The following is a 14,797-nucleotide window of genomic DNA, read 5'->3' on the forward strand; positions in this document are numbered from 1 at the left end:
TTGTACTGTACTGTATTGTATTGTGTTGTATTGTATAGTATTGTATAGTATTGCATTGTATTGTATTGTATTGTATTGTATTGTATTGTATTGTATTGTACAGTATTGTATTGTATAGTATTGTACAGTATTGTATTGTATAGTATAGTATAGTATAGTATTGTATTGTATTGTATTGTATTGTATTGTATAGTATTGTATAGTATAGTATTGTATTGTATTGTATAGTATTGTATAGTATTGTATAGTATTGTATAGTATTGTACTGTACTGTATTGTACTGTACTGTATTGTATTGTGTTGTATTGTATAGTATTGTATAGTATTGCATTGTATTGTATTGTATTGTATTGTATTGTATTGTATTGTATTGTACAGTATTGTATTGTATAGTATTGTACAGTATTGTATTGTATAGTATAGTATAGTATAGTATTGTATTGTATTGTATTGTATTGTATAGTATTGTATAGTATAGTATTGTATTGTATTGTATAGTATTGTAGTGTATTGTATAGTATTGTAGTGTAGTGTATAGTATTGTATAGTATAGTATAGTATAGTATTGTATTGTATTGTATTGTATAGTATTGTACAGTATTGTACAGTATTGTATTGTATAGTATAGTATTGTAGTAGTATAGTAGTATTGTATAGTATAGTATTGTATTGTTTTGTATTGTATAGTATAGTATTGTATAGTATTGTATTGTATAGTATTGTAGTGTATTGTATAGTATTGTAGTGTAGTGTATAGTATTGTATAGTATTGTATTGTATAGTATTGTATTGTATTGTATTGTATTGTATTGTATAGTATTGTATGGGTTGATTCTGCTCACCATACTACTGTTGAGGTTCTTGTCCACCTTGCAGAAGGTGTGAGGGGGTGTCTCCCCTTTGCCCGGGATGATGATGCAGACATCTGTGACAGCCAATGACGTGTGCGGCTGGCTCTGAGGGGAGCGGCGATAGGTGATGTAGATGCGCTGGGAGGAGGAGCTGCTGATGTTGGCAGGGCGACCAGAGGGAGTGGTTTGGACGATGTGACAGCCAGGCTTCAGCTTCTCCTTCCACTCATACAGAACCCTGAGAGGAGACAGAGGAGGAAATGTTAGGACTGATTCACAATACACAGCTGAGCCAAGCCTAGCCTAGCCAAGCCTACCCTAGCCAAGCCCAGCCAAGCCAAGCCAACCTATCCTATCCTATCTATCCTATCCTATCCTATCCTAGCCAAGCCTACCCTAGCCAAGCCCAGCCAAGCCTAACCTATCCTATCCTAGCCAAGCCTACCCTAGCCAAGCCCAGCCAAGCCAAGCCTAACCTATCCTATCCTATCCTATCCTATCCTATCCTATCCTATCCTAGCCAAGCCTACCCTAGCCAAGCCCAGCCAAGCCTAACCTAACCTATCCTATCCTAGCCTAGCCAAGCCAAGCCAAGCCAAGCCAAGCCAAGCCAAGCCAAGCCAAGCCTAGACAAGCCTAGCCTAGCCTAGCTGTACTGGCCTGGACTGGTTACTTATACCCCATTGGATGCTACCTTTGGATTGGGACACAGTCATTGGATGCTGCCTTTGGATTGGGACACAGCCATTTTTGCTGCACAGAAAATATCTGAGCCAGCACTGTACAGTAGGGGTCGCCATGATAGAGGCAGCACTGTACAGTAGGGGTCGCCATGACAGAGGCAGCTCTGTACAGTAGGGGTCGCCATGATAGAGGCAGCACTGTACAGTAGGGGTCGCCATGATAGAGGCAGCACTGTACAGTAGGGGTCGCCATGACAGAGGCAGCTCTGTACAGTAGGGGTCGCCATGACAGAGGCAGCTCTGTACAGTAGGGGTCGCCATGACAGAGGGAAATGTCTTTTAGTGTGTTTAGATAGTAAACAATATCCCACAACGTGCTGTTTTCCTTTGAAACAATAATAGAGAAATGATCTCACTTACTCCTAAGCCCTAAGCACATAGAAATCAGAGTTGAGCCTTCGTTCGATAGACAGTGACTACTGACCTAAGAAAGTATATCTACTGACCTGGTCTACACTAGGAGATGGGATTAAGGTTGTTTAGTGAGATTATAGGCCAGTGACCCGGTTGAAGAACTGGTCCGAGGTCAGATCTAATGGAAGAGGTGATTGAGTGCTGTAGTGTGTGTTTTGGGTAAGTGACAGCAGAAGCACTGTTCCTAGACCTGTTTTAGGAAAAGGGCATTAGTGTAGTGGTGTGGGGTGATTGGCCAGTAACTGTTCCTAGTTCAGTCCTAGGAGTCTGCTATAGGATTAGTGGTGTGAGTGACCATTTAAGTACAGATCCTAGACCAGTCCTTCTAGAAAAAGAGTGACTAGTGTTGTGCTGTGAATAACAGGATAAGTACTGATCCTAGACCAGCCCTAGGAGGTCGTGATAGGATTAGTGTAGTGTTGTTATAAGTCACAGGAAAATAACTGATTTCAAGTCAGTAATTAGAAGGAACAGGGGATTAGGCTGCATCCCAAATAGCACCCTATTCTCTATATAGTGCACTATTTTTGACCATGGCCCATAGGGATGCTATTTGGGATGGAGCTAGGGATTAGTGTAGTGTTTCTGTGAGTGACCATGTAAGAACTGTTCCTAGACCAGCATTTATCAAGGTAAGGAGTAGTGTAGTGTTGTGAGTAGCAGGAGATGACTGACCCCAGATCAGTGAGAGGAGGTTTATCTCGGCCTCTCTTGTAGCAGAGGTAGATCTGAGGCCCTCTGAGACTGGCTCCGTTCAGCTCTGCAGACAGACCAGACGGGGTGGACTCTAAGCAGGTGTAACCCTGAGGAACCTAGGAATAATTATACACAAAGACAAAACATCACAACGATACATTCATAGGGCAGGTACTGGGTATATGGGATGTGTGGTCCTGTGTGGATCAATTGGTGGAGTGTAGAACTTGCAAGGCCAAGGATTGTGAGTTCAATTCCTGCCTGGGCCACCATATGAAAACATGCATGCAGATGTGACTGTAAGTCACTCTAGATGAAGAAGGGTGTCAGCTAAATGTCATAAATAATCCTCAGTTTATATTGAAAAGCATAGAACCTTTGGGGACAACGTTTAATATGCAGAGTGCTTTTTCATTAAACACAGAAATCACAAAGCTCTGTACATCAAAAACAACAATCACAAATGCTTTATGAAGGCTGAAAGTTAGAGTTAAAACATACTGGTAACTTTCCCAAACCAGGTTTACCAGAAATCCTTGATGGAAGATCCCAGAATCAGGAGTGGATAAGTAGGAAGTCCAGAAACCAACCCAATCAAGATTTCTGGAAAACCTGGGAAACCTGGGAAATTTACCAGAAATTCTTTACCTCACAAAAAGCGAAAAACTAAAAGCTAAACAAAAAAAAGGCTAGTAGTGTACTACTGTACCGCTTCTCCTAGTGAGCATATAACCACAGCTACGTCTGTGATGGGGGCCAGGGGCCGGCCACCAGGGGCCGAGCGGGGAGAGCGACCAGGAACATCGTCCAGCTGCAGTTCCTCCTCTAAGGGCTTGGAGGAGTCAGTGAGCCCTGCTACCACAAAGTAGTCTGCTATGCGAGGACCTGTCTCCTCCATCATCAACCACGGGCTAAAGAGAGAGAGAGAGGGGAGGGGAAGATGGGGAGGTGGGTGGTGAGAGAGCGAGAGAGAGTTCAGGTTAGTTTATTTATAAAATAAATACCGTATGAAGTTATCTGTTACATGAGTGTTGAGGAAGCAACTCTAAAAATATAGTTTACCAAAGCTACCAACTACTTCCCACTGGTAGAATTAGAAACTACACTAAAGCTAACCTTGAGAGAAATATAGTTTAGTTAACTAAAGTTAATTTGAAAAAGTAGTTCACTACATCCGAACTACTTTGTGAAAAATTATCACATGTAAATCTGTCATAGACTACAAATTGCAAGTACAGATCCCTTTAGGGTCAAATGTTAACAGAATGTGTAACGATGTCTCAAGTGAGAATTAGGCAGGTCTAATGCCGAAAAAATAAAGGAAATTATTGCCTACTTCACCCATATCATATTTTGTTTTTGCAGAAAACCTAAGTGTGTAATTCCAGTAGTCAGCTACACCGCTACATGGTAAAACAGTAGTGTGTAGCTCCAGTAGTCAGCTACACCGCTACATGGTAAAACAGTATTGTGTAGCTCCAGTAGTCAGCTACACCGCTACATGGTAAAACAGTATTGTGTAGCTCCAGTAGTTAGCTACACCGCTACATGGTAAAACAGTAGTGTGTAGTTCCAGTAGTTAGCTACACCGCTACATGGTAAAACAGTAGTGTGTAGCTCCAGTAGTCAGCTACACCGCTACATGGTAAAACAGTAGTGTGTAGTTCCAGTAGTTAGCTACACCGCTACATGGTAAAACAGTAGTGTGTAGTTCCAGTATTCAGCTACACCGCTACATGGTAAAACAGTAGAGTGTAGTTCCAGTAGTTAGCTACACCACTACATGGTAAAACAGTAGTGTGTAGTACCAGTAGTTAGCTACACTGCTACATGGTAAAACAGTAGGGTGTTGTTCCAGTAGTTAACTAAACTGCTACATGGTAAAATAGTAGTTAGCCACACCGCTACATGGTAAAACAGTAGTGTGTTGTTCCAGTAGTTAGCTACATGGTAAAACAGTAGTGTGTAGCTCCAGTAGTCAGCTACACCGCTACATGGTAAAACAGTAGTGTGTAGCTCCAGTAGTTAGCTACACCGCTACATGGTAAACAGTATTGTGAAGTTTCTGTAGTTAGCTACACCGCTACATGGTAAACAGTATTGTGTAGTTTATGTAGTTAGCTACACCGCTATATGGTAAAACAGTAGTGTGTAGTTCCAGTAGTTAGCTACACCGCTACATGGTAAAACAGTAGTGTGTAATTAGCTATGTCGCTATATGGTAAAACAGTAGTGTGTAGTTCCAGTAGTTAGCTACACCGCTACATGGTAAAACAGTAGTGTGTAGTTCCAGTAGTTAGCTACACTGCTACATGGTAAAACAGTAGTGTGTAGTTCCAGTAGTTAGCTACACCGCTACATGGTAAAACAGTAGTGTGTAGCTCCAGTAGTTAGCTATATCGCTACATGGTAAAACAGTAGAGTGTAGTTCCAGTAGTTAGCTACACCGCTACATGGTAAAAAAGTAGTGTAGTTCCAGTAGTTAGCTACACCGCTACATGGTAACACAGTAGTGTGTAGCGCCAGTAGTTAGCTATACCGCTACATGGTAAAACAGTAGTGTGTAGCTCCAGTAGTTAGCTACACCGCTACATGGTAAAACAGTAGTGTGTAGTTCCAGTAGCTAGCTACACCGCTACATGGTAAAACAGTAGTGTGTAGTTCCAGTAGTTAGCTACACCGCTACATGGTAAAACAGTAGTGTATAGTTCCAGGAGTTAGCTACACCGCTACATGGTAAAACAGTAGTGTGTAGTTCCAGTAGCTAGCTACACCGCTACATGGTAAACAGTATTGTGTAGTTTCTGTAGTTAGCTACACCGCTACATGGTAAAACAGTAGTGTGTAGCTCCAGTAGTTAGCTACACCGCTACATGGTAAAACAGTAGTGTGTAGTTCCAGTAGTTAGCTACACCGCTACATGGTAAAACAGTAGTGTGTAGTTCCAGTAGTTAGCTACACCGCTACATGGTAAAACAGTAGTGTGTAGTTCCAGTAGTTAGCTACACCGGTACATGGTAAAACACTAGTGTGTAGTTCCAGTAGTTAGCTACACCGCTACATGGTAAAACAGTAGTGTGTAGTTCCAGTAGTTAGCTACACCGCTACATGGTATAACAGTAGTGTGTAGTTCCAGTAGTTAGCTACACCGCTACATGGTATAACAGTAGTGTGTAGTTCCAGTAGTTAGCTAAACCGCTACATGGTAAAACAGTAGTGTGTAGTTCCAGTAGTTAGCTAAACCGCTACATTACATTTACATTTAAGTCATTTAGCAGACGCTCTTATCCAGAGCGACTTACAAATTGGTGCATTCACCTTATGACATCCAGTGGAACAGCCACTTTACAATAGTGCATCTAAATCTTTTAAGGGGGGGGGGGTGAGAAGGATTACTTTATCCTATCCTAGGTATTCCTTAAAGAGGTGGGGTTTCAGGTGTCTCCGGAAGGTGGTGATTGACTCCGCTGTCCTGGCGTCGTGAGGGAGTTTGTTCCACTATTGGGGGACCAGAGCAGCGAACAGTTTTGACTGAGCTGAGCGGGAACTGTACTTCCTCAGTGGTAGGGAGGCGAGCAGGCCAGAGGTGGATGAACGCAGTGCCCTTGTTTGGGTGTAGGGCCTGATCAGAGCCTGGAGGTACTGAGGTGCCGTTCCCCTCACAGCTCCGTAGGCAAGCACCATGGTCTTGTAGTGGATGCGAGCTTCAACTGGAAGCCAGTGGAGAGAGCGGAGGAGCGGGGTGACGTGAGAGAACTTGGGAAAGTTGAACACCAGACGGGCTGCGGCGTTCTGGATGAGTTGTAGGGGTTTAATGGCACAGGCAGGGAGCCCAGCCAACAGCGAGTTGCAGTAATCCAGACGGGAGATGACAAGTGCCTGGATTAGGACCTGCGCCGCTTCCTGTGTGAGGCAGGGTCGTACTCTGCGGATGTTGTAGAGCATGAACCTACAGGAACGGGCCACCGCCTTGATGTTAGTTGAGAACGACAGGGTGTTGTCCAGGATCACGCCAAGGTTCTTAGCGCTCTGGGAGGAGGACACAATGGAGTTGTCAACCGTGATGGCGACATCATGGAATGGGCAGTCCTTCCCCGGGAGGAAGAGCAGCTCCGTCTTGCCGAGGTTCAGCTTGAGGTGGTGATCCGTCATCCACGCTGATATGTCTGCCAGACATGCAGAGATGCGATTCGCCACCTGGTCATCAGAAGGGGGAAAGGAGAAGATTAATTGTGTGTCGTCTGCATAGCAATGATAGGAGAGACCATGTGAGGTTATGACAGAGCCAAGTGACTTGGTGTATAGCGAGAATAGGAGAGGGCCTAGAACATAGCCCTGGGGGACACCAATGGTGAGAGCGCGTGGTGAGGAGACAGATTCTCGCCACGCCACCTGGTAGGAGCGACCTGTCAGGTAGGACGCAATCCAAGCTTGGGCCGCGCCGGAGATGCCCAACTTGGAGAGGGTGGAGAGGAGGATCTGATGGTTCACAGTATCGAAGGCAGCCGATAGGTCTAGAAGGATGAGAGCAGAGGAGAGAGTGTTAGCTTTAGCGGTGCGGAGCGCCTCCGTGATACAGAGAAGAGCAGTCTCAGTTGAATGACTAGTCTTGAAACCTGACTGATTTGGATCAAGAAGGTCATTCTGAGAGAGATAGCGGGAGAGCTGGCCAAGGACGGCATGTTCAAGAGTTTTGGAGAGAAAAGAAAGAAGGGATACTGGTCTGTAGTTGTTGACATCGGAGGGATCGAGTGTAGGTTTTTTCAGAAGGGGTGCAACTCTCGCTCTCTTGAAGACGGAAGGGACGTAGCCAGCGGTCAGGGATGAGTTGATGAGCGAGGTGAGGTAAGGGAGAAGGTCTCCGGAAATGGTCTGGAGAAGAGAGGAGGGGATAGGGTCAAGCGGGCAGGTTGTTGGGCGGCCGGCCGTCACAAGACGCGAGATTTCATCTGGAGAGAGAGGGGAGAAAGAGGTCAGAGCACAGGGTAGGGCAGTGTGAGCAGAACCAGCGGTGTCGTTTGACTTAGCAAACGAGGATCGGATGTCGTCGACCTTCTTTTCAAAATGGTTGACGAAGTCATCTGCAGAGAGGGAGGAGGGGGAGGGGAGGAGGATTCAGGAGGGAGGAGAAGGTGGCAAAGAGCTTCCTAGGGTTAGAGGCAGATGCTTGGAATTTAGAGTGGTAGAAAGTGGCTTTAGCAGCAGAGACAGAGGAGGAAAATGTAGAGAGGAGGGAGTGAAAGGATGCCAGGTCCGCAGGGAGGCGAGTTTTCCTCCATTTCCGCTCGGCTGCCCGGAGCCCTGTTCTGTGAGCTCGCAATGAGTCGTCGAGCCAGTCGTCGAGCTATATGGTAAAACAGTAGTGTGTAGTTCCAGTAGTTAGCTACATGGTAAAACAGTAGTGTGTAGTTCCAGTAGTTAGCTACACCGCTACATGGTATAACAGTAGTGTGTAGTTCCAGTAGTTAGCTACACCGCTACATGGTAAAACAGTAGTGTGTAGTTCCAGTAGTTAGCTACATGGTAAAACAGTAGTGTGTAGTTCCAGTAGTTACACCGCTACATGGTAAAACAGTAGTGTGTAGTTCCAGTAGTTAGCTACATGGTAAAACAGTAGTGTGTAGTTCCAGTAGTTAGCTACATGGTAAAACAGTAGTGTGTAGTTCCAGTAGTTACACCGCTACATGGTAAAACAGTAGTGTGTAGTTCCAGTAGTTACACCGCTACATGGTAAAACAGTAGTGTGTAGTTCCAGTAGTTAGCTACATGGTAAAACAGTAGTGTGTAGTTCCAGTAGTTAGCTACATGGTAAAACAGTAGTGTGTAGTTCCAGTAGTTAGCTACACTGCTACATGGTAAAACAGTAGTGTTTAGTTCCAGTAGTTAGCTACACCGCTACATGGTAAAACAGTAGTGTGTAGTTCCAGTAGTTAGCTACATGGTAAAACAGTAGTGTGTAGTTCCAGTAGTTAGCTAAACCGCTCGATGGTTAAAAGGTAATAAAACAATTACCTCCTCCCACCACTCCCCCCCCTCCACCTCCCAACACTGCCCCCGATCCCCCCTCCCTTCCACCTCCCACTGCTGCCTCCCTCCCCTCCACCTCCCACTGCTCCCTCCCCTCCACCTCCCCTCCCCTCCACCTCCCACTGCCGCCTCCCTCCCCTCCACCTCCCCTCCACTCCCTCCCCTCCACCTCCCACTGCTGCCTCCCTCCCTCCCCCCTCCACCTCCCACTGCTCCCCCTCCCCTCCACCTCCCACTGCTCCCTCCCCTCCACCTCCCACTGCTCCCTCCCCTCCCTCCTCCCTCCACCTCCCACTGCTCCCCTCCCCTCCACCTCCCTCCCCTCCACCTCCCACTGCTCCCTCCCCTCCACCTCCCCTCCCCTCCATCTCCCACTGCTCCCTCCCCTCCACCCCTCCTCCCCTCCACCTCCCACTGCTCCCTCCCTCCCCTCCACCTCCCACTGCTCCCTCCCCTCCACCTCCCTCCCTCCCCTCCACCTCCCCTCCCTCCCTCCACCTCCCACTGCTCCCTCCCCTCCCCTCCACCTCCCACTGCTCCCTCCCTCCACCTCCCACCTCCCTCCCCTCCACCTCACCTCCCATCCACCTCCCACTGCTCCCTCCCCTCCACCTCCCCTCCCCTCCACCTCCCACTGCTCCCTCCCCTCCACCTCCCCTCCCCTCCATCTCCCACTGCTCCCTCCCCTCCACCTCACCTCCCCCCTCCACCTCCCACTGCTCCCTCCCCCCACCTCCCTCCCCTCCACCTCCACTGCTCCCTCCCCTCCCCTCCACCTCCCACTGCTCCCTCCCCTCCACCTCCCCCTCCACCTCCCACTGCTCCCTCCCCTCCACCTCCCTCCACTCCCCCCTCCACCTCCCACTGCTCCCTCCCCTCCACCTCCCCTCCCTTCCCCTCCACTTCCCACTGCTCCCTCCCCTCCACCTCCCCTCCCCTCCACCTCCCACTGCTCCCTCCCCTCCACCTCCCCTCCCACTGCTGCCCCCCCGCACCACAACATGAAAGTTCACAACTCTGAGTCACTCAGAAACTCCCCAGAACTCTCAGTATGCAATTTTTCTGAAATGTCCACATTCATCAGGGAGCAGGCTGAGGCTCTTTCATCAATAAGCAGTGTGGAGGATAGGCCAACTACGCACAACGGATTTCCTCCTGAACCATCCCGCATCCAAAACAGAAATGTGTCTGAATTACGTGAGCAGAGCATGTAATTTAGGGTTGAAATCAGACCAGAAAGAGGAACTCCTTGGTTAGGTTGTCATAAAGACACTGACTGATTTCCTGTGAATTATTGCATGATTTCCTGATGTAGTGATTCGTGAAAGTAACATCCTCTGAATTAAAGTTCCCCCTAATTTCATGTGTTTCACACCCCCCCACCCCACCACCACCACCACCACCAACCACCATCCATGACAACCCTGAGTCACATCCCACAGTCACAAAGATTTATACTGGACAAAAATATAACTCAACATGCAACAATTTACAGACATACAGTTCAGATAAGGAAATCAGTCAATTTAAATACTTTAATTAGGCCCAAATCTATTGATTTCACATGACTGGGAATACAGATATGCATCTGTTGGTCACAGATACCTTTAAGACTAAAAGGTAGGGGTGTGGAGTCATCTGGTGTGGATCAAAACCAGTCAGTATCTCAGAAAACCAGTCAGTATCTGGTGTGGATCAGAAAACCAGTCAGTATCTGGTGGGGATCAGAAAACCAGTCAGTATCTGGTGTGGATCAGAAAACCAGTCAGTATCTGGTGGGGATCAGAACCAGTCAGTATCTGGTGTGGATCAGAAAACCAGTCAGTATCTGGTGTGGATCAGAAAACCAGTCAGTATCTGGTGGGGATCAGAACCAGTCAGTATCTGGTGTGGATCAGAAAACCAGTCAGTATCTGGTGTGGATCAGAACCAGTCAGTATCTGGTGTGGATCAGAAAACCAGTCAGTATCTGGTGTGGATCAGAAAACCAGTCAGTATCTGGTGTGGATCAGAGAACCAGTCAGTATCTGGTGTGGATCAGAACCAGTCAGTATCTGGTGTGGATCAGAAAACCAGTCAGTATCTGGTGTGGATCAGAGAACCAGTCAGTATCTGGTGTGGATCAGAGAACCAGTCAGTATCTGGTGTGGATCAGAGAACCAGTCAGTATCTGGTGTGGATCAGAGAACCAGTCAGTATCTGGTGTGATCAGAAAACCAGTCAGTATCTGGTGTGGATCAGAACCAGTCAGTATCTGGTGTGGATCAGAGAACCAGTCAGTATCTGGTGTGGATCAGAGAACCAGTCAGTATCTGGTGTGGATCAGAGAACCAGTCAGTATCTGGTGTGATCAGAGAACCAGTCAGTATCTGATGTGATCAGAAAACCAGTCAGTATCTGGTGTGGATCAGAGAACCAGTCAGTATCTGATGTGACCTCCATTTGCCTCATGCAGCACCACAAATCTCCTTCACAAAGATTTGATCAGGCTGTTGATTGTGGCCTGTGGAATGTTTTTCCCCTCCTCTTCAATGTCTGTGTGAAGTTGCTGGATATTGATGGGAACTGAAACACGCTGTCGTACACGTTGATCCAGAGCATCCCAAACATGCTCAATGGGTGAAATGTCTGGTGAGTATGCAGGTCATGAGACATTTACAGCTTCCAGGAATTGTGCACAGAGCCTTGCGACATGGGGCCGTGCACTATGATGCTGTAACACGAGTTGATGGCAGCGGATGAATGACACAACAATCATCTTGTTGATCTCAGGATCTCGTCACAGTATCTCTATGCATTCAAACTGCCATTGATAAAATGCAATTGCGTTTGTTGTCCGTAGCTTACGCCTGCCCTATACCATAACCACACCGCCTCCGCGAGGCACTCTGTTCACAACATTGACATCAACAAACATTAAATGTTCTGGCAACAGCTCTGGAGTACCTTCTTTAAGTCAGCATAGCAATTGCACGCTCCCTAAAAACTTGAAACATCTTTGGGATTGTGTTGTGTGACAAAACGGCACATTTTAGTGGCCTTTTATTGCCCCCAGCACAAGGTGCACCTGTGTAATGATCATGCTGTTTAATCAGCTTCTTGATATTCCACACCTGTCAGGTGGATGGATTATCTTGGCAAAGAAGAAATGCTCAGTAACAGGGATGTAAACAAATTTGTGCACAACATTTGAGAAATAAGCTTTTTGTGCGTATGGAACATTTCTGGGATCTTTTATTTCAGCTCATGAAACATGGGACCAACACTTTACATGTTGTGTTAATCTTTTGTTCAGTGTATTTCCTTATCCCAAATATTACAACAATTCTAATGAATAGGCCTACCCTACCCCTAATCTCAGAAGCACCCATCCCTACCCCTAATCTCAGAAGCACTAATCCCTACCCCTAATCTCAGAAGCACTAATCCCTACCCCTAATCTCAGAAGCACTAATCCCTACCCCTAATCTCAGAAGTATTAATCCCTACCCCTAATCGCAGAAGAACTAATCCCTACCCCTAATCTCAGAAGCACTAATCCCTATCCCTAATCTCAGAAGCACTAATCCCTACCCCTAATCTCAGAAGCACTAATCCCTACCCCTAATCTCAGAAGCACTAATTCCTACCCCTAATCTCAGAAGCACTAATCCCTACCCCTAATCACAGAAGCACTAATCCCTACCCCTAATCTCAGAAGCACTAATTCCTACCCCTAATCTCAGAAGCACTAATTCCTACCCCTAATCTCAGAAGCACTAATTCCTACCCCTAATCTCAGAAGCACTAATCCCTACCCCTAATCTCAGAAGCACTAATCCCTACCCCTAATCTCAGAAGCACTAATTCCTACCCCTAATCTCAGAAACACTAATTCCTACCCCTAATCTCAGAAGCACTAATTCCTACCCCTAATCTCAGAAGCACTAATCCCTGCCCCTAATCTCAGAAGCACTAATTCCTACCCCTAATCTCAGAAGCACTAATCCCTACCCCTAATCTCAGAAGCACTAATTCCTACCCCTAATCTCAGAAGCACTAATCCCTACCCCTAATCTCAGAAGCACTAATCCCTACCCCTAATCTCAGAAGCACTAATCCCTACCCCTAATCTCAGAAGCACTAATCCCTACCCCTAATCTCAGAAGCACTAATCCCTACCCCTAATCTCAGAAGCACTAATCCCTACCCCTAATCTGCAGAACCAATGGTAATTCTGCCGTTTGAGACTAACACATAATAAAAGTCAGGGATCTCGGACTGATGGAGTGGAGTTGAGTTGAGTTGAATGACAGTGAACAGGGCATCCCAGCTATCTGTACCAGTGTTCTGGAGGCTGCATCAGCAATAGAAATAGAATGACTAGAATGAACATTCCCATTCATCTCAACCTGATGTGATGGGTGAACCAGTCACCATACTGTCAAATTGTAGTGTTTTTAGGTCCCCTTTTTAGTAATTTACATTCTAGTAATCACTGCACCTTGAACCAAATTATCAATGTTTAAAAAGTGTGACAAGAGACTATCGTTCTAATCATTGTACGTCTATGGCAGTACCAGAGCTGTGCCCAGGAGCCTGGACTATAGGGACTCCTGTAAACACCAGGAGGGGCCGCAGGGGTGTAGGGAACAGGCCGATCTGAGAGGGAACAACAAAACATTCCAATATGTAGCATCTGGTCCCTCTTAGCCATGAAGCTATGTAGGCAGGTAGGCAGACATCAGGCATAAAGACAGACAGCCAGCCACCAGGTAGGCAGACAGATAGGTAGACAGGCAAGCAGAAAGACCTCAGGCATACAGACAGACAGACAGAAAGACCTCAGGCATACAGACAGACAGACAGACAGACAGACAGACAGACAGACAGACAGACAGACAGACAGACAGACAGACAGACAGACAGACAGACAGACAGACAGACAGACAGACAGACAGACAGACAGACAGACAGACAGACAGACAGACAGACAGACAGACAGACAGACAGACAGACAGACAGACAGACAGACAGACAGACAGACAGACAGACAGACAGACAGACAGACAGACAGACAGACAGACAGACAGACAGACAGACAGACAGACAGACAGACAGACAGACAGACAGACAGACAGACAGACAGACAGACAGACAGACAGACAGACAGACAGACAGACAGACAGACAGACAGACAGACAGACAGACAGACAGACAGACAGACAGACAGACAGACAGACAGACAGACAGACAGACAGACAGACAGACAGACAGACAGACAGACAGACAGACAGACAGACAGACAGACAGACAGACAGACAGACAGACAGACAGACAGACAGACAGACAGACAGACAGACAGACAGACAGACAGGCAGGCAGGCAGACAGGCAGACAGGCAGACAGGCAGACCTCAGTTACATCTCATACCACATAACATGCAGTGGATTTCTGGAATACTTGTTGGGGGAGAAAGGCCATACCCAAATGTGTCTGTAATTAATCCTACTGGTGTTGATAAAACCTAACTGTTTTCCCTGGAAGCTTTCGTAACATTGTGGTTGAATATAAATTCTGGGACTGCCATAACAGATTACTACAGGCAGACTAAAGACATCCGTTTGACAGTGGAGTGACGGAGCACCAAAATCCCGGGAAAAGAGAGAGCACAAGGCACGGGTGAACCAAGTTCTTAATAATTAGGCGTACCACCAATCAAAAACAAATAAGCTGGGCCTAATTATAACCAATTATTACATATATAACTTAATTTTAAATTGTAAAATGATGTGTTAGTTTATGTCTAATAAGTTGTCTTCATAACGGTGTATTACAGGACCAGAAAGGAGCGATCAGTTGCAACAAAAGTAGCCTATCCCTGTCGGCCCTGATACAATGTACACAAAACACGAAGCATCATAACAGTGGTACCAGTGCCTGACACTAGGTCCAAAAAGGGGTACGGAATTCGTTCATTCATTGATGGGTTTGTATCACGGTGTGATTTGACCCAGTGCCGCTCGAGGGGATGACATAGAAGCATGATAATCGAAATCTATGCACAGCCCACATCAAAACAGGACC

At 46.5% G+C, this 14,797-nt stretch overlaps 1 protein-coding gene across 1 annotated transcript in view; it reads right to left on the minus strand.

Moving 5' to 3' along the window:
* Positions 1-14,797, minus strand: part of dennd4a (DENN/MADD domain containing 4A) — a 96,713-nt gene that overhangs the window by 81,424 nt on the left and 492 nt on the right. The window contains exons 2-4 of the mRNA XM_046352067.1: positions 3,414-3,615; positions 2,684-2,820; positions 843-1,089 (exon numbers count right to left, since the gene is read on the minus strand). Coding sequence (XP_046208023.1) covers positions 843-1,089; positions 2,684-2,820; positions 3,414-3,615 — 586 coding nt within the window. The remainder of the gene's footprint in view (positions 1-842; positions 1,090-2,683; positions 2,821-3,413; positions 3,616-14,797) is intronic.

The sequence above is a fragment of the Oncorhynchus gorbuscha genome, linkage group LG06 (assembly GCF_021184085.1).
Source record: "Oncorhynchus gorbuscha isolate QuinsamMale2020 ecotype Even-year linkage group LG06, OgorEven_v1.0, whole genome shotgun sequence".
Taxonomy (NCBI): Eukaryota; Metazoa; Chordata; class Actinopteri; order Salmoniformes; family Salmonidae; genus Oncorhynchus; species Oncorhynchus gorbuscha.